This window comes from Salmo salar, chromosome 15 (genome assembly GCF_965601325.2).
Source record: "Salmo salar chromosome 15, fSalSal1, whole genome shotgun sequence".
Lineage (NCBI taxonomy): Eukaryota > Metazoa > Chordata > Actinopteri > Salmoniformes > Salmonidae > Salmo > Salmo salar.
This window is the reverse complement of record NC_138305.1, coordinates 91,893,464-91,912,774: the sequence shown is the minus strand read 5'-3', so window position 1 is coordinate 91,912,774 and position 19,311 is coordinate 91,893,464. Positions and strand designations below refer to the sequence as shown.

The following is a 19,311-nucleotide window of genomic DNA, read 5'->3' as shown; positions in this document are numbered from 1 at the left end:
TTAGCCACAACCATGTATTTAGTTAAGTGATAATGCTTAGGTTTAGCCACAACCATGTATTTACTTAAGTGATAATGCTTAGGTTTAGCCACAACCATGTATTTACTTAAGTGATAATGCTTAGGTTTAGCCACAACCATGTATTTAGTTAAGTGATAATGCTTAGGTTTAGCCACAACCATGTATTTACTTAAGTGATCATGCTTAGGTTTAGCCACAACCATGTATTTAGTTAAGTGATAATGCTTAGGTTTAGCCACAACCATGTATTTAGTTAAGTGATAATGAATAGGTTTAGCCACAACCATGTATTTAGTTAAGTGATAATGCTAAAGGAGCCGGTGTTTAGAGGATATATTGGAATGGTGTTTGGAGGATATATTGGCCCGGTTTGCCGGCCCTCAGCTTCGTCTCGGGCCTACCGAGACGAAGCTGAGGGTCGGCAAACCGGGCCAATATATCCTCCAAACACCTGCTTCGAGGGCATTATCATTTTATACAAAATAAGATTTTTTTCTTAACTGACTTGCCTACTTAAATAAAGGTGAAATTAATATGAAAATAAAATGTTAAATATTCAAATAATGATTGACATATTTTAATTTAAAACACTATTTTGTTAAATTTTTGATGAATTTATTCCACAAGATATAGTCCCGACACAAATCTAGGGTTGCTACCCAAGTCGACTGGTCTTTCGTTCTATCGATTCGGTTGCTAGAGACGTGACCCAGTTGTTCAGTCTTTTTGTTCTGTATCTATGGACGCGACCCAGTCATTCGTTCTAAATGTTCCATTGTCATACTGACTGGCAATGTTCTTATCCCTTGCCTGCTAGCTAGCCAACTACGGCTAACTTACAGTCACGTCAAAAAATGCAGCCAGAATAACAGCAAAGTAGCTGCATTTGCGTTTATTTAAGATGTTTTCTAGTGACATTTATTTGGATACATCCGTAAAAATGAGCTAATAGGCATAGAAAATGTGCTTACTCATCAGGACAATGTTGTTCAGAGAAGCTAGCCAACAACACAGCTAACACTATCACTTCAAACTGAAGCTGGAAAGACTGCAAACTAGCTGCACCTTTTTTCAATTGACATTTCTTTGTATATATCCATAAAAATGATGCCAGCTGATTCATGATATCTACTGGCTGAGAAACGCTGCCTGCCTGTCTGTCTCATCCCGACTCCCAACATGTTCATTACTATGGGACAGCTGGAGATCGAATTTGAATATTGAAACAAATGTCGAAGAGACACAGCAAGGTTTATACAAATCTCCACAGTTGAAAACAAAATGTTAGTCTAAAAGAAATGTGAGATAATTTCTAGATGCTTTTTATAGTGGAGATCAAGTTTATAAAGTGCCTGGCTGGGTAGATGAGACAGTGGATTGCGCAGTCAGATGGAAGAGAGTAAATAAGCATTTTAACGTCATAGATTTAAGATTTAGCCGGTGGTGACCGTCAGCTGTCAGCCAATTAGCATTCAGGACTAGAACAACACAGTTTATACATTTCAACATTATATGGCAGCCATGTTAGCTCTCCATTAACATTACATGGGGAATATTATTTTTAAATACTTTCAAACTGAATGTCTAGAATTAGCATTATGATGCATTTACATGACACTACAACATTCTATGGCAGCCATATTAGCTCCCCATTAACATTATATGGGCAATATTTAAAGTGGCGCAGCGGTCTAAGGCACTGCATCAATCAATCAATCAATCAATCAATCAATCAATCAATCAATCAAATGTATTTATAAAGTATTTTTTACATCAGCCGATGTCACAAAGTGCTATACAGAAACCAAGCCTGAAAACCCAAACAGCAAGCAATGCAGATGTAGATGCACGGTGGTTAGGACGCTCATCCAGATCAGTGCTAGAGGCGTCACTACAGACCCTGGTTCGATTCCAGGCTGTATCACAACCAGACGTGATTGGGAGTCCCATAGGGCGGCGAAGAATTGGCCCAGCGTCATCCGGGTTAGGGTTTGGCTGGGGTAGGCCATCATTGCAAATAAGAATTAGTTCTTAACTGACTTTAAAAATATATATTATATCCGAAACATACAATATACTTGCAGTGAAGCTGCTCCACAACTACACCACACCAGTCATCCAACAGACTCCCATTCAGAGCGACACACAGAAGCATCCAGGGTTAACTGACTTGCATAGTTAAATAAAGTTGAAATTAAATTAAATTAAACAATGCTATGTAACTGAATGTATAGAATTAGAACAATATTAAACATTTTCAAAGTTGGCTTAACTCTCTAAATAGACTGAGTTTATAAAATATTAAGTACACCTTCCAAATATTGAGTCCTCCTTTTGCCCTCAGAACAGCCTCAATTCGTCGAGGGCATGCACTCTACAAGGTGTTAAAAGCGTTCCACAGGGATGCTGGCCCATGTTGACATTTGTGTCAAGATGACTGGATGTCCTTTGGATAGTGGATCATTCTTGATTCACACAGAAACATGTTGAATGTGAAAAATCCAGCAGTGTTGCAGTTCTTGACACCAACCGGTGCGCCTATCACCTACTGTCTCAAGGCTCATGGAAAGAGCAGGTGTTCGTAATGTTTTTTACACTTAGTGTATATGTCTCTGGGTGTAGCTAATGATGATATATGTAAAAATGTATCATAGCTAAAAAAAAGAGTACATTTCTATCAGTAAATACAGTATGTCATGTATTGGGCAAATAACTGGGGATATCTTTAAAAAAACATTGCACAACCACTGACAAATGGACAATTTCTTCTGCCTCTACCAAAGTATGTACAACTTTGCATGTAATGATTACATGTACCAATATGAAAAACGATACAGTAGTGTCTAATGTTGTGGTGGAGGATGCCCAGGGAAGTCAGCTCAGTGAGGTTTGTTTACATTATCACCCTGTTGTCAACGTCATCAGTTGTTGCCATGTTCGATGAGCGCTGGGCCACAGGAAGGAAGCGGGAGAGGCAGAGCGTGTTGGGGGAAACACAAGCTCCAACGACTCAGGAGGACGTGTGTTTTTACACAGAGCAAACTGCTGTGACCTACATGACTGAACTGAGCCTCTTTACACCAAGCCAGACCGCATGTGACATCTCAGCCTTAGCAGGCCTGAGAGTGACGGTGTGTCCACGCCATTAACACCCAGGGACAGGAACTAGTACTAATGCTCATGGGTTAGTGTCATAACAACCGACATCAAGGAGATCAAACTCAGAAATTATGTTGAGGTGGTTGGGATAGCAATAAGCCAATAACACTATTATAGTGAAACATCCACTTTCTGAAGATCAGTCACCCTTCCACGTTTATTAATGAAAAATGAGAAGGACATAATGTTCTCAGATGGATAGATAATGAAAGTGAATTGATCATTTATTTAGTGAAGAACATTTGATGAAGGTATTACGAGACATGCAGCTGCCTGACCTGCATGCATGACTACCAGATACTACTGTGTACGTACCTTGACTAGACAAATGTGTCTGTTCTGATGACTCAAGCTCTTACAAGTCATTAAACATTTCTTGGATGGGTTTGGTTTCTGGAATTTTCAGAACCCCACTTGGCTTCGAGAAAGTAAGCCACAGTATAAGAAAGATCCTCCTTTTTATTCTCTCAGGGCCACTCAGGGCTGGCTGGCTATTGGGAAGTTCCAGGTTAATGACTAAACCCAGGACACACATTGGAAAAGCCTGTAGGGCAGGGTTGACTCCCTTTCCGATACGTACTGATAATGGAGTCACAGGTTTAGCAGAAGAGGCTAAGCAAAGAACCAATAGCTAGGTTATCCCTTTTATCCCATTTTGTCACAGAAAGGATGTATTATGAAGATTATGCCTACATTGACCAATGAAGTGACCTAGTAAAAGGCAAATAAATACTAATCAACATTCAGCAACATTTGTTCACAGAAAACACAGACCATGAATATATGCAAAAACGATAAACTTTATTCTGCGGCTTTATTTATTGATTATTAGGTGGTCAATCACAGGATCAGAACGATACACTATCGCATAAACTGTGCTTCTTTTATCATAATCATCATCATTCTTAACAGCATCATCAGTACCACCATAAACCCCACTCTCTGAGGGTGTCTCAGGGGGAGTTTTGATATGCAAAAAAACATGTCCAGTTCACATGCGTGTAAAGTTTTTTCAGAGTACAGTTTCTTCTGAATAGAGCAGCTATGCCTTTAAGACCACTTCCTGTCTCTGGCCACACCTTGGTAGTACTTTTCCCAATGCCGATCGGTGCAGCCTGTTCCATCCTGTTCCTTGACGTCAGCAGAGCCGTGTGGTTTGGGAGTGCTGCTATTACTCACTGTTTAGTTGTATTCCTGTGATATGGCACAAGGTGAATGGTAGTGGTACAGTGTGGCAATGTTACTGCTGTCATGATAATGCGTATAATGTTACTTTACATGTGTATGTAGTACCATTTGTTTTCTAAGTAAGGTTATTCTGGACCTAATACAATACTGAAGCAGGGATGACCATTACATTTATTTCTGTGAATACTTTAAAAGTATTCCCCTCAGGAGGCTGAAAAGATTTTTCATGGGCCCTGAGATCCTCAAAAAGTTTTACAGCTGCACCATTGAGAGCATCTTGACTGACTGCATCACTACTTGGTTTTGCAACTGCTTAGCATCCGACCGCAAGGCGCTACAGAGGGTAGTGTGTATGGCTCAGTACATCACTGGGGCCGAGCTCCCTGCCATCGATGACCTCTATGCCAGGAGGTGTCAGAGGAAGGACCTAAAAATGTTCTAAAACTCCAGCCACCCAGTCATAGACTGTTTTCTCTACTACCGCATGGCAAGCGGTACTGATGCACCAAGTCTGGAACCAACAGGATGCTAAACAGCTTCTACCCCGAGCCATAAGACTTCTAAACAGTCAGTTAAATAGTTAACCAAATAGCTACCCAGAATATCTGCAGTGATTATTTTTTGTACAAACCTTTTTGTGACATCACATACACAGCTGCTACTGTTTATCTATCCTGTTGCCTAGTCACTTTATTCCTAGTTATATGTACAGTACATATCTACCTCAATTACCTCGTACCCCTGCACATGGACTCGGTACTGGTACCCCATGTATATAGCCAAGTTATCGTTACTCACTGTGTAGTTATTATTACGTGCTATTACTTCTCTATTTTCTTTCTCTCCGCATTGTTGGGAAGGGCCCGCAAGTAAGCATTTCACGTTAGTCTACCCCTGTTATTTACAAAGCACGTGACAAATAACATTTGATTTGAAAAGCCAATTTAATGCAATCTAATAATTGTAGATGCATCCTTGTACAAATAAAATTGCTTTGCCAATATGTATCCTAATGGAAAGGGAAAAATACAGAAAACATTGTGTCAACAATTAGTTTATCTGTTCAGAGTGCAGCCTGAGAATAAGATTCTGAACATGAGTCAGATCCATAACAGTGGTTTAATAAAAAAGGATACATATATGGATACAGACATAATTATTGATGAGTAGTTACAGAAAACAGGAACGTATGGTTTATACTGTACACTATGTGCCCAGGGATGTGAGTCAAAGTTGTATGATGACAAAAAGAAACCTCTTGACTTGTATGCTTATGTTGAAACCTGAGCTGTTTGTGTGTTCTGAAGAGCCCCCTTGTGGCAACTTCAAAACACTGGTCTTGCACAGTATGGAATATAGACACAGCCTATCAAGTTAATCACGGTGAATAATACAGATAAAATTAGAACATTTCTTTGTCAATGAAAATGGAATCTATTTTGTCAGGTCAGCTTTACATGTCAATGGTCAAGTTCTTTAATTCTGCATTGCTAGAAAATGACCCATAAGTAAGCGTTTCACTGTTAAAGCCAATTTACGCTTGATCTGAAAATGTCATCAGAGGCTTCGTATCGCGGGTGTGACCCAATCGCGGAGTCAGCAGAGGCCAACTAACTCAAACACCATACGGCATTGCCGTGCGCCTCTCAAATTTCGTAACAATGCCGAGATCTCCATATAGTTCCGCATTGACATGATTGGTTGACAGTAGGTGAGGGCGGGAGGTCATGTATAAAAACAAACTCAATTCCTTAACAGCTCTGCTCCACGAAGCGCAAAAAGTATGCTTGCTCTGACTTCTGTGGAGGCCGCACCGCAGTAAATGATGTACGGCCACTGCAGACAGATTGGCTATGTAGCGTCTTTTATATCTATATCTGTTCTTTACGAAGCATGAGACATATACATGATCAGTTTAAGTCAGAATTAGTTCACAGATGTCATGCAACTGGTCATACCGCTGTACGTTACGGATTCAGCTGCTTAATTAACGTCTGGGGTAGAGGGTTCTCACCCTATCAAGTCTATTGGGACATCGTGGTCTTCATGGGAGAAGCAGCAGCTCAGAGATGTCTGATATGCACAGAAGATGTTACACTCAATCTGCTCCCTTTGCATGACTGGCATGGCTGAGCCTAGCTTCAATTGCCATTTTGAGGTGGGACATTTGCCACGTTTAAAACAACTGGGAACTCGGAAAAAACAGCTCTGAATGAAAAAAAATAATTTGTAACGGTCATCCAAACCTGAATTCCAGCTACGACTTGGCGACCTGAAGATCACTGACGTCATAATTTGACCTGGTATTTTTCCGAGTTCACAGTTGTCATGAAACCAACTATTGTAATGCTCTTTTCATTAGTGACATAAATATGATCATTCAATCTCATACAAAAAATTGATGGTACGTTCAAGAAAACTGGGAACTCTGGAAAAATATGAGGTCAAACCATGACGTCATGGCTCTTCAGGTCCAAAAAAAAAATCTGACATCACTATTACCACAGCCTTTGTTTATAATTCTGTATGAAAATAAAATCTTAAAACATGACTCAGATTCAAAAAGCAGAACAAAAATCAGCAGTAGATTTGTTTTTATTAAAAAAGGAATACAATGGATGTAAAAATAAAAATAAAAAAAATGGTTGGTGAGCATAAGTACAGAAAAACAAGAACATCTGGGCAAACAAAGCTGCCCAGGAAGGTACTGTGGGTTCATCATTACTTGCAAATGCATAAAAAAGTCAGCAGAATAAAATCTGATCTACATTTTTCTTTTTAAGTATCAAGAGGGCATGTCCATCGGTAGTATATCATACATTCTAGAGAAAAGGTACAGCCATTTGACTCAGGATATACGTAGTTCTTTTTGAGTCACTAAGGTAAACTGAATGCTAGTAGCTGAACTAATCTCATGAAAAACATGTTTATTCACAAGTGCAGGACGTCTATGTGGCAAAAAGTTAACTAAAACTGACGGCCCAGGCCATGACTGATCATCATTACAGTGTTTTAATCCCTGTGCTGGTGTTTGTTAGTTGGTTTGAGATCGCAGGCTCCCTGTCCAGACAGGCAGAATGGGTTTTATCTTTCATAGGCTGGGAAAATAAAGGCTGATGGTATTTGTATTGCTAGCGAAGGGAGAGGAGGGTTAGCTGCCTCCATACAGTAGGCTGAGCTGGCATTTTAATGCAACCTCCTGTGTTCAGATGCAATGCTCACCTGATGCATTTCACCCAGTTTGTTTCTTTAGTATGAAAAAGCCTCTGCATTGTTCATCCAGAGTGGGGACTGCTAGAAGAAGTCACCATCCCTGAATGATACTGTATATTAAATGGGTTAAACAAATGTTGCGAAATCATTGGAGACTGCTTTATAGCAGAAGACAGATAAAAATGACATTTGTACATTTTTTTAAAAAATGGGCTAAAATGTGAACGCAACACCTCAAACGATGCAAAAAAAGAACAGCTCAATACATGCGATCAGCACTTCCATTCAAAGCACATCAACTAGACACTCCTGTTTAAATGTAAAGTTTGAAATTAATACATGGTGGGGGTCAGGGTCAAGAACCAGGAAAATCTAGAATACATTTTAAATATTACCTATTATTAGCTTGTGATGTTTCCCACTAAGACAGCAGATAGAAATCATGCATCAGTAGAAAGCTCAGATAACAGTTAACTCTTGCGCACACACACAGTGTGCCTCCTGTAGCTTTAGCCAAAAGACCCTAAAGAGGGAAGTGGTAGGAAGCTCTCCTATGGCCTGTAAATAACCCACTGAATGCACCCCTCATCCAGTGGAAGGAGAGGAGTGCCTCCCTCGGATGGTGGCCACCCCTTAGCCTCAGCTTACTCCTGGGTATATTACTGCCCCATCATCTCAAGTTTGTCTGTTTTCTTTTCACTAACATCTCTGCAGCAATTCATTACGTTGGCACTGCATGGTTGCCACAAACCAAGCACTGTAACTCCTCCAGAACAATTGTAAAGAACTGCAAAGGAAAGGACTATTTAGGAGAGAAAGGTGAATAGCCAACGGACATTTTTTTGCAAAGGCTGAAACGGAAGAACACATTTGCGTGTTATTTGGTAACTGAATAGAAGGTGCATGTGTCCCAGTAGGGTAGACTACTAGTAGACCATTCAGCTCACAGAACACAGGAACAAACACCTTCATTTACTGACGGCTAGAAAGAAACATTTGTTTACTCATTTGTTTTGAAAATCAACACCTGTATTTGGGATGTGATACCTGAAAATTGAGACCCTGAGCATCCAAACTGACAGTTCATATGAGAGTTACGGTGGGTAACGAGGAAAAAGGGGCAGTCCCTTCTTCCCACACCCCTGCTCCACATTTGGAAAGAAAACGAGTGAGTCTGAATCAATCGATTCTCTGAAGTCCAAACAATCCACTTGCCCAGCCAGCAGAGTAAAACCATAGGCAGAGGGCCGGCTGGCCAGCCTAATTCATCCTGCAAAAAAAACAGACAAGAGAAAGGGAGGAGCAAGAGTGGGAGGAGGGTAGAGGAGATCAGTGGAAACAGGCCCGGTAACAGACATAAGCACCCAGGGCCAGGGCAGTGCAGAGGCAAACATTGGCCAGCAGGGGGTTCCAGGCCCCTAGAGCCTCAGGGCTATGGTCTTCTGCTGCCTGCTCCGCTGCCTGGTCCGCTGCCTGGTCCTGGTTCAGCCCCTGTTGTTTTTCTGCCTCATGCAGCCGTTGGGGTTTCGTAGGAGCTTTGGGAGCTGGTTCTTTGCTTCCCGCCTGGCCATCAGGTTGATCACTGGATACAGTGGAAGACTGCGACTGGGCGGTAGCACCTTCACCCCTCCATCGCAGTTCAGTCTCTGGTGGGGCACTGCAATGGGAGAGATATTCCAGGGGGAGAAGGATGAAGAGTGACACTGAATATTGCGTGTATGAAGTCTAGACTGCTAAAAATCTAATTGAGCGGGCCTTATTTACCTGCGAGTGTGGGAATCGTTCTGCGCAACGATAATCTCAGGAAAAAATGAGATGGGTTCAACCGTGCCGTTGACAGATAGACCTGGAGGATGGGGGCGGGGCAGGGGAGGTGTGAACTCTGGAGGAACATCCTCTTCGTTGGAGAGCTCTTTCCACGACTCCTTAAACATTTATGGATTGATGCAGGTATTATTTAAACATTAATAGGCTTTACAGAGAAGATATGACCTTTCGCCATACATTATGAGGAGAGACATCTGTATCTCGTTAGAGCTTCCAAAATAAAACACCCAATTGGCCTACTTTAAATTACTCATTAGAGGACAAGTATAAGAACATTGTGGCTAACCAGTTCCTGAAAATATATACAAAAGGCAAACACATTTTACAGATACCCGAGACCCAATTTGTATGTGCGTGCAAGACCTACTATAGCACTTTGGTTCATGGCAGCAACTAAAAGTTGGATTCAACTTACCTGCAATGATGCGTCTCCCATGATGCACCTGGCACCTTCAATAACAGCGAGGTAGGAAAATCTGAGTTGGTCAGGTGTTTGAATCAAGCCCATCCGATAGCGTCGCATCTCCAGCAGTACGTCACGAATGTGCACAGATGACGGGTCCTTGCGCATGGACATCTGCAAACAGATATTTCACAGCAAGTTTCATTGGGTAAGCTGACAATTACTTGACATGAAGTCATGATTCTTCATAAAGCCATTGGAAATGAGTGTCTGCACAACTCAATAGCACATTTGCACAATTTCGGCTTGTGGGAGGAATAAAGTTTGACATTTCGAATGAGATTCCCAGTGCAGTACTGACCAGTAAGAGGCAAGTGTCGACAAGACAGAAGGTTCCCGAGCGTCCGATGCCTGCGCTGCAGTGCACCACCACAGGCCCCTGGTCAGAGTTGAGGCACCCAGACTCCCGCACCTTGAACAGGAAGTTAAGGAAGGACGCTGGAGATTCGGGCACCCCAAAGTCAGGCCAGGTGGTGTAGTGAAAATGTAGGATCTCTCTAGTTTCCCGAGTCTGTAGAAGGGGGACAAATTAACCAACTAAGCATAAAAATAGAGCAGAGATATCAATTACTGTATTGCCCCCAGCACCACTAGTATGAACATAAGTCAAGAAAAACTTTATAGGAATCTCAGACAAGCGTCAAAGAATCATGTTATAAATGACTTTGGAACATGATAGTCCTGAGTTCAGTTGCTTGTAGAAGGATATCAAACACCCACTGAAGCTGCTTCAAAGCAGTGTGGAAGATTTCTAGGAATAGCCTGGATCTCTGCTGATAGTATTGATAATAAACAAGTACAGCCCTCTTATAATGAATGTGGGTATTTATACAACAGGTGGGTCTAATCCTGGATGCTTACTGGTTAAAACTGAGTTCCAGTCGGTGCCTATTCCACAAGTTACCACCGGCAAAGGTTATGACACTGAAATGCCTATTCACCGTTCAATCCACTGTCTCATCAGCCCTGACAGGCAATTTATAAACTTGATCTACTGTAAAAAGCATCTAAACATAAACTCCCATTTCTTTCAAACTAGCATTTGGTTTTCAACAGCAAAGATTTGTATAAACCTGGCTGTCTCTGACATGTGAAACATTGAAATTCGATCTCCAGCTGTCCCTCAATAATGAACGTGTCGGGAGTTGAGATGACAGACAGCTTGTCTCAGCCAGTCAAAATCATGAATCTGCATTTTTATGGATATACAAAGAAATGTCAATCGAAAAACCAGTCAAACAAAACGCAGCTAGTTTGCAGTCTTTCCAGCTTCAGTTTCAGATTGCGTTAGCTGTGTAGTCGGCTAGCTCTTCTGAACAGTGTCCAAGTGAGAGAAAATGATCTATGCAAGGCGAAATCACACATCAGCTCATTATGACATATCCAAATAACCCGTAGCCGGTGTTTGGACGATATATTGCCATAGTTTGCCGGCCCGAGACAAACACCCGTGCCAATATATCCTCCAAACACCAGCTTCTCGGGAATTATCACTTAAATATAAAACTACATGACCAAAAGTATGTGGACACCTGTGCTTCAAACATCTCATTTCAAAATCATAGGCATTAATATGGAGTTGGTCCCCCCTTTGTGGCAACAGCAGCCTCCACTCTTCTGGGAAGGCTTTCCACTAGATGTTGGAACATTGCTGCGGGGACTTGCTTCCATTCAGCCACAAGAGCATTAGTGAGGTCTGGCACCGATGTTGGGCGATTAGGCCCGGCTCACAGTTGGCTTTCCAATTCATCCAAAGGTGTTGAGGTCCAATCAACAAAACATTTCTGTATGGACCTCGCTTTGTGCATGGTCATGCTGAAACAGGAAAGGGCCTTCCCCTGTTGCCACAAAGTTTGAAGCACAGAATGATCTAGAATGTCATTGTATGCTGTAGCCTTAAGATTTCCCTTCACTGGAACTAAGGGGCCTAGCCCAAACCATGAAAAACAGCCCCAGACCATTATTCCTCCTCTACCAAACTTCAGTTGGCATTGGGCAGGTAGCGTTCTCCTGGCATCTGCCAAACCCAGATTTGTCCATCGGACTGCCAGATGGTGAGTGATTCATCACTACAGAGAATGTGTTTCCACTTCTCCAGAGTCCAATGGCAGCAAGATTTACACCACTCCAGCTGACGCTTGGCATTGCGCATGGTTATCTTATGCTTGTGTGCGACTGCTCGGCCATGGAAATCCATTTCATGAAGCTCCAGACGAACAGTTCTTGCGCCGACGTTGCTTCCAGAGGCAGTTTGGAACTCGGTAGTGAGTGTTTTAACTGAGGACAGACGATTTTACGCGCTTCAGCACTCGGCGGTCCCATTCTGTGAGCTTGTGTCCGACCACTTTGTGGCTGAGCAGTTGTTGCTCCTAAACGTTTACACCTCAAAATAACAGCACTTACAGTTGACCGGGGCCACTGAGCACTTCAGTAAAGCCATTCTACTGCCAATGTTTGTCTATGGAGATTGCATGGCTGTGTGCTCGATTTTATACACCTGTCAGCAACAGGTGAGGATGAAATAGCTGAATCCACTAATTTGATAGTGTGTTCACATACTTCTGTATATATAGTGTAGATCAGTAAATAGGGCACTGTACATTTTATGCCTTAGTACCCAATTTAAGATTATAATAGGATGTAAGAGTAGAACAGAAGATTACACAACAAAGGAAGAGGAATCTTACCGACAGATTTTCTAGCTCCAGCTGACGGACAGTGTAGTAGGATTTGATGTCTTCTGAAAGAAGCGTTAGCTTGAAATTTGTGTCTTCAAAAACCGCCTCCCTCACCTCTCTAGGCGGCCAGTACTGGGCACACTTCACCTGAAAAATAGTCCGAAATTTCATAAGTGCATACATTTTACTGGGATGTTTACATTGAATAAGTACAATATTGATATTTTGGGTGAACAAGCCCGTTATACCGAAAACAGAGCAGTACTCTGCAACTGGAGGTCCATAGTGGTTAAAGGGGGCTCGTATAATTATTCTAACATATATATTTTTTTAAATACTACTAATAATGGTAATACTCACAGATCCTTTCTCTATGACACGGTTCAGCATCACCACTCCCATGGTCCTCTGCTCCCACACCATCTCCCAGAAATGACCACATGTGTTTGGAAGGGGCCCCTTTGGAGGAAGAGGTATTGTTAAGCATCTCGTCCGTTTTTTTTTTTAACGTCTATAAGGCAGTTAAAAACACACCTACTGTAATACATGTGACATGCTCCTATGACTAGTGTAGCCTGTCAGTTTAGAAACAAATTAAGTGTTACCAACTTTTGATATACAGTGCATTCGTAAAGTATTCAGACCCCTTGACTTGTTCCACATTTTGTTGCGTTACAGCCTCATTCTAAAATGTATTTATTATTTATTCCCCTCAATCTACACACAATAACCCATAATGACAAAGCAAAAAAACAGGTTTTTATAAATATTTGCAAATTTATTAAAAACATTTTAACAAAAATAAATAAAAATCACCTGAAATACTCAAACTCTTTACTCAGTACTTTGTTGAAGCCCTTTTGGCAGCGACTACAGCCTCGAGTCTTCTTGGGTATGACGCTACAAGCTTGGCACACCTGTATTTGGGGACCTCGTGGCTTGGTTTTTGCTCTGACATGCACTGTCAACTGTGGGACCTTATAGACAGGTGTGTGCCTTTCCAAATCATGTCCAATCAATTGAATTTACCACAGGTGGACTCCAAGTTGTAGAAACATCTCAAGGATGATCAATGGAAACAGGATGCACCTGAGCTCAATTTCGAGTCTCATAGCAAAGGGTCTGAATACTTATGTAAATAAGGCATCTGTTTATTTTTTTATAAATTTGCAAAAATGTCTAAAAACCTGTTTCCACTTTGTCATTATGGGGTATTGGGTGTAGACTGATGAGGGAAAAATATATTTTATCCATTTTAGAATAGAGCTGTAACAAAATGTGGGAAAAGTCAGGGTTCTGAAAACTTAAAATGAAACCTGGGTGTGCATCTTTAAACCTCTTTGGGCTAGGTGGGACGCTAGCGTACCACCTGGCCAACATCCGGTGAAATTGCAGAGCGTGAAATTCAAAATAGAACATTCGTAATATTAAACATTCATGAAAATACAAGCATCTTAGATCGTTTAAAAGCTTAACTTGTTAATCCAGCCGCTCTGTCAGATTTCAAAAAGGCTTTACGGCAAAAGCACACCGTGCATTTTAAATGGTGTCACCTCCAAAGAAAAAAAATCTGGATGGTTTCTCCTCGGGTTTTCGCCTGCTATATCAGTTCTGTTAAACTCAGACATTATTTTAACAGTTTTGGAAACTTTAGAGTGTTTCCTAGCCAATACTACCAATTATATGCATATCCTAGCTTCTGGGCCTGAGTAACAGGCAGTTTACTTTGGGCACCTCATTCATCCAAACACTGCCCCCTATCCCTAAGAAGTTTAAAAAAATAATCAATGTGACAATAAAATGTAATAAAACATTTCTTCCAGGATAAGATGAAAAAAAAAAAAAAAAAAAATTTAAAAATCGAAATGCCCTTGCACAACACATTCTGAACGTAGTAAAATGTCTGTAATCGCTTGACATCTAGACAATTTATTCCCAGTACTCCCTTCTTAGCCAGAGTACAAAAACCAGAGTACAAACCTGAGTGAGAATGTAGCATCTCCGTGCCTCTTCTACAGAAATTAGGCTTGCGTTAATGTAGTCGTTCGTACCCAGTTGCAGGCGGATTCTGCTGTGGTCAACTGCAGAGAATGAAAGAAGGCTGATGAAAAGAAAACGCTTTCAACTTTGCAATATCCCAAGGGACTTGGGATTTCATCTCTAAACACTAGACCTTTGGTGCAGCTGTACAGTGCATCCAACAGGTCAATCTGACAAACACAGCAGTGTTTATTTCTTCTCTTCTATTCTAATCCACTCAACTAAACAGGAAATACTATCTAGGCCATTTCTCCTCATCTAAATCAAGAGAGCTGGAATAGTACTAAAGTAAATACTTCAAGTATTATGAATGTCTGATGTTCACTTTACATCAAATCAGGAAACAAGAACATATTGACACACTGGTTGACATGTGACCAATCTGTCCCATAGGGTTTAGGTTAAGTTTTTGCATCTTTGTGTAAAGAGGAAACCACAACAGCTTTGCTGTGTCTAGTTAACATGACGGAAGACTAAAAAAAGACATGACAACTGTAAAAGCTTGAACTGTTTAACTACTTGTGAGGCATCGGACCTTGAAAGATCCATCCGTTGCCATACATGAGATGTTTTAGACTACAGCTTAACACGGGTTCAGCCACAGTATGTAGCACCCAAATACAAGAAAGGCTATCCTGCAAAGTGCGTCAACTATAGCCAATGTTTGAGCCTGTTATTGTAAATTTGTCATCTTATGTTATGCTTCTGTATACCTAGACCGAGAAATTGCAGCAGCTCAGTCTAACTAGATCCCCTTTTATAGGCCCGTGGATCAATTTGCCTCCCCCCCAAAATTGGGGGAACTCAGTCAGGGTCTCAACTTATTGTTGTGCGTTAGAATAGAAGAAAAAACGAAGGGAAGTTTTGAAATTTGGTTGTGCATCAGAAGCTAGCATTATTTATATATTTTTTATTGGTAAATTAGTCTAGCGGCCAGCTAACTTGTAGTAATCATGGTCGAATTACCAACCGTGGGGTACCTATAGATTTTTTGTCACTCACAGACATATTCATACCTTTATTTTTCCCCACATTTAGTTGTGTTACAAAGTGGGATTAAAATGTATTTTTTGTCATCGATCTACACAAAATACTCTGTCAAAGTGGAAGAAAATATTCTAACATTTGGTTTAAAATAAAACACTAATATATTTTCATTACATAAGTATTCAACCCCGTGAGTCAATACACCTTTGGTAGCGATTACAGCTGAGTCTTTCTGGGTAAGTCAGAGCTTTGCACACCTGGAGTGTACAATATTTTCTGAATTCTTTTAAAGTTATTGAGACTCTGTCAAGTTGGTTGTTGATTATTGCTAGACAGACATTTAAGTCTTGTCATAGTTTTGACTTATATTGGCTTGAAAATCTAACTAGGCCACATTCAATGTCGTCTTGGTAAGCAACTATAGTGTACACCGAGTATACAATACATTAAGAAAACCTACTCTTTTCATGACAGACAGATCAGGTGAAAGCTATGATCCCTTATTGATGAAATTTGTTAAATCCACTTCAATCAGTGTGGATGATGGGGAGGAGACAGGTTAAAGGATTTTTAAGCCTTGAGACATGGATTGTGGGTCTCAGAGGGTGAATGAGCAAGACAAAAAATGTAAGTACCTTTGAAAGGTGTATGGTAGTAGGTGCAAAGCATACCGGTTTGTGTCAAGAACTGCACCTCTGTTAACGCTCAACCATTTCCTGTGAGTATCAAAAATAGCCCACCAGGACATCTAGCCAACTTGCCAATTGTGGGAAGCATTGGAGTCAACATCCCTGTGGAACGCTTTTGACACCTTGTAGAGTCCATGCCACGACAAACTAAGGCTGTTCTGAGGGCAAAGAGGAGTGGGGGTGCTACTCAATATTAGGAAGGTGTTCCTCAAAGTATATTTGGCCTCGTTTTAGGTTATTGTCCTGCTAAAAAGGTGAATCTCTTCCAGTGTCTGTCGGAAAGCAGACAACCAGGTTTTCCTCTAGGATTTTGCTTCCCCAGTCCTTGCTGAAGACAAGCATACACAAATTGATGCAGCCACCCCCATTCTTGAAGATATGAATAGGTACTCAGTGATGTGATGGATTTGCCCCCATCATAACGTTTTGTGTTAAGGATAAAGTAATTTTTTTTGCAGTATTACTTTAGTGACTTATTGCAAACAGGATGCATAATTTGGAATATTTTTATTCTGTACAGTCTTCCTTTTCACCGTCAATGACGTTAGTATTGTGGAGCAATTACAATGTTGATCCATCCTCAGATTTCTCCTATGGCAGCCAATAAACTAAACTTTTTAAAATCCCCATTGGCCTGGTAACTGAGTTAGGAAGGACGTCCATCTTTGTAGTGACTGGGTGTATTGATACATCATCCAAAGTGCAATTTATAACTTCACCATGCTCAAATGGATATGCAATTTATTATTTTTACCCATCTACCAATAGATGCCCTTCTTTGCGAGGCATTGGAAAAGCTACCTGGAATTTGTGGCTGAATCTGGTTTAGAAATTCACTGCTCGACTGAGGGCCTTACAGATCATTTTGTGTGTGGGATACAGAGATGAGGTAGTCATTCAAAAATCCTGTTAAACACTTATTGCACACAGAGTGAGTCCATGCGACTTATTAAGCACATTTGTACTCTACTTATTTAGGCTTGCCATAATAAAGGGATGAATACTTGTTGACATTTCAGCTTTTCATTTTTAACATAATTCCTTCCACTTTGACATGGGGTATTGTGTATGTGGGCCAGTGACAATAAAAATGTAATCAATTTAAAATTCAAGTAGTAAAACAAAAAGGGGTGTCAATACTTTCTGAAAGCATTTCTCTCCAGCCTATGGCAAAATGTATAGAATTGCAGGAAATAAGCTGTAAAATTGCTAAATTGTCTCTTTTTGTGGACCTCACCCCATCAAAGTTGCCCATCCCTGAACTAGATGGCATCAAAATCACAAAACTTACATGGGCTGACATCTCTGTAGCGATTCCGAGTTTTGTTTTCAGGTAATTTAGCAAGTTTGCAGGGCAGCTCACTTGATTGCTGACGGATTTCCTGTGAGCAAAACAATACATTTACTTACATTTCTTAACTTGAGTTTTGTTTTTGGAGGCAAATGGTTGTTCCTATGGTTGCTTGCTCACTGGTATTCTCCCAATGGTGCTCAGTTTATTACAACCAGTTTCAACCCTAACGGAGTCTTAAGGAGAATGTACTATGGTGCAGACTTATGTTGTGCTTACCCATTGTTTCTGGAGGTGCACATTACATTTCCTATAACTAGGTTCGTTCTTTACAACACAATAACAGGATACCTACTCTAAATATGCAGCCAATGATATTTTCCTAAACCACATTTCTCCGCAGTTTGACAAATTATGCTGACACTAAAATAATTGTCCCCCATCACCTCAAACTTAGATGTGACACATCTGGTCACAGCCACCTTTAGGCCTTGTCTGTAATCCTGAGTAGTCTAATAGTTAATAGGTGTTAAATAGATCGTTAATAAATGTTAATGCAATTGTGGTTTGCCCCTTTTTCTAGTAACATGCATGATCATGTCTGAATTGTGGCATGGAACAAGTTGGGTGGAATCTGTCCGCATTTAGCTATCAATGACACTGTCAATGTGACAACACTAATCTACTACAATGCATCTACCAAGTGCAGGTAATCGTTACAAATGTAACAACCGTCGCTATAGCCTACTCGATGTTACAAACGTATCATTCGAAACTGAGGTTTTCTAAAAGACTTCACACATCCGACAGCGCCGTGGAAGTTGGTAAGTTAATTACAACAATCGGAACAGGGTAGCCTAGCTAGCTATATCAAAATTGGTACCAAACAAACCAGAAATAATACTTTATAACCACGAGACACGTATACGTCGCTGTAGGCACAATGTTCAAATCTAGCCTACTCAAACAGAACTCGCAACTTCAAATCCACCTTGATTTTCCAAGACGAACCTAACATTACCTGGTAAATGGCGTTCCAACTCCCGGGTTCATCGATTCCCCGAAACTCAGCTTCCATTGCCGTGCTACAGCCGCCTCTTTTCCCGACGACCAGTCGATATCTATTTGTAAAGGTTTAGCAAATTTGAGACGTTGTCCAACAAAGTCGACAACTCTTTCTATACTGTTCTTTATTTTCTGTAGTTAGCTAACTAGCTACATAGATTAGTCGTCTCTCACGGCCTGGTTTTACCGGAAACACGCTGTGACAACCCCAGTTACGCTCCTCCTTATCGAGACTGTCCTTGAGGGAATTCGATTATCTGGACCGGGTTACCACGGAGGAGTTTGCACCGGGTGAAAGGTGATTACATTCGTTTTAGAATCCGGGCGTGAACCAGGTGCCCCGTTCAAAGCCCAGGGTAAAATCGTCTCAAAACAAAAGTGAGGTAGCCTAGGCTAGATTAAGCACATGTAGTAATCAGTACGATTCTGTGTTTTCACATGCAAAAGTGATTGATCTGCATTCCCAATGAACACTAGTTTGAAAATTCACCCATATACACAAAGGTATGTGGACACCCCATCAAATAAGTGGATTCGGCTATTTCAGGCACACTCATTGCTGACAGCTGTATAAAATCGTGCACACAGCCATGCAATCTCCATTAACAAACATTAGCAGTAGGCTGGCCTTAATGAAGAGCTCAGTGACTTTCAACATGGCACCGTCATAGGATGCTACCATTCCAACAA

At 41.0% G+C, this 19,311-nt stretch overlaps 1 protein-coding gene across 1 annotated transcript; it reads right to left on the bottom strand.

The window, feature by feature from the left end:
* Nucleotides 1-8,635: 8,635 nt before the first annotated feature.
* LOC106572479 (tyrosine-protein phosphatase non-receptor type 1) lies at nt 8,636-18,809 on the bottom strand. The gene is made up of 9 exons (XM_014146702.3): nt 18,578-18,809; nt 17,557-17,647; nt 14,530-14,630; nt 12,910-13,008; nt 12,559-12,696; nt 10,173-10,382; nt 9,824-9,985; nt 9,346-9,506; nt 8,636-9,238 (listed from the first exon to the last, which is right to left on the bottom strand). Exons 1-9 carry the CDS (start codon nt 18,632-18,634, stop codon nt 8,911-8,913), a joined length of 1,347 nt encoding a protein of 448 aa, XP_014002177.2. The 5' UTR covers nt 18,635-18,809; the 3' UTR covers nt 8,636-8,910.
* Between the last annotated feature and the right edge of the window lie 502 nt (nt 18,810-19,311).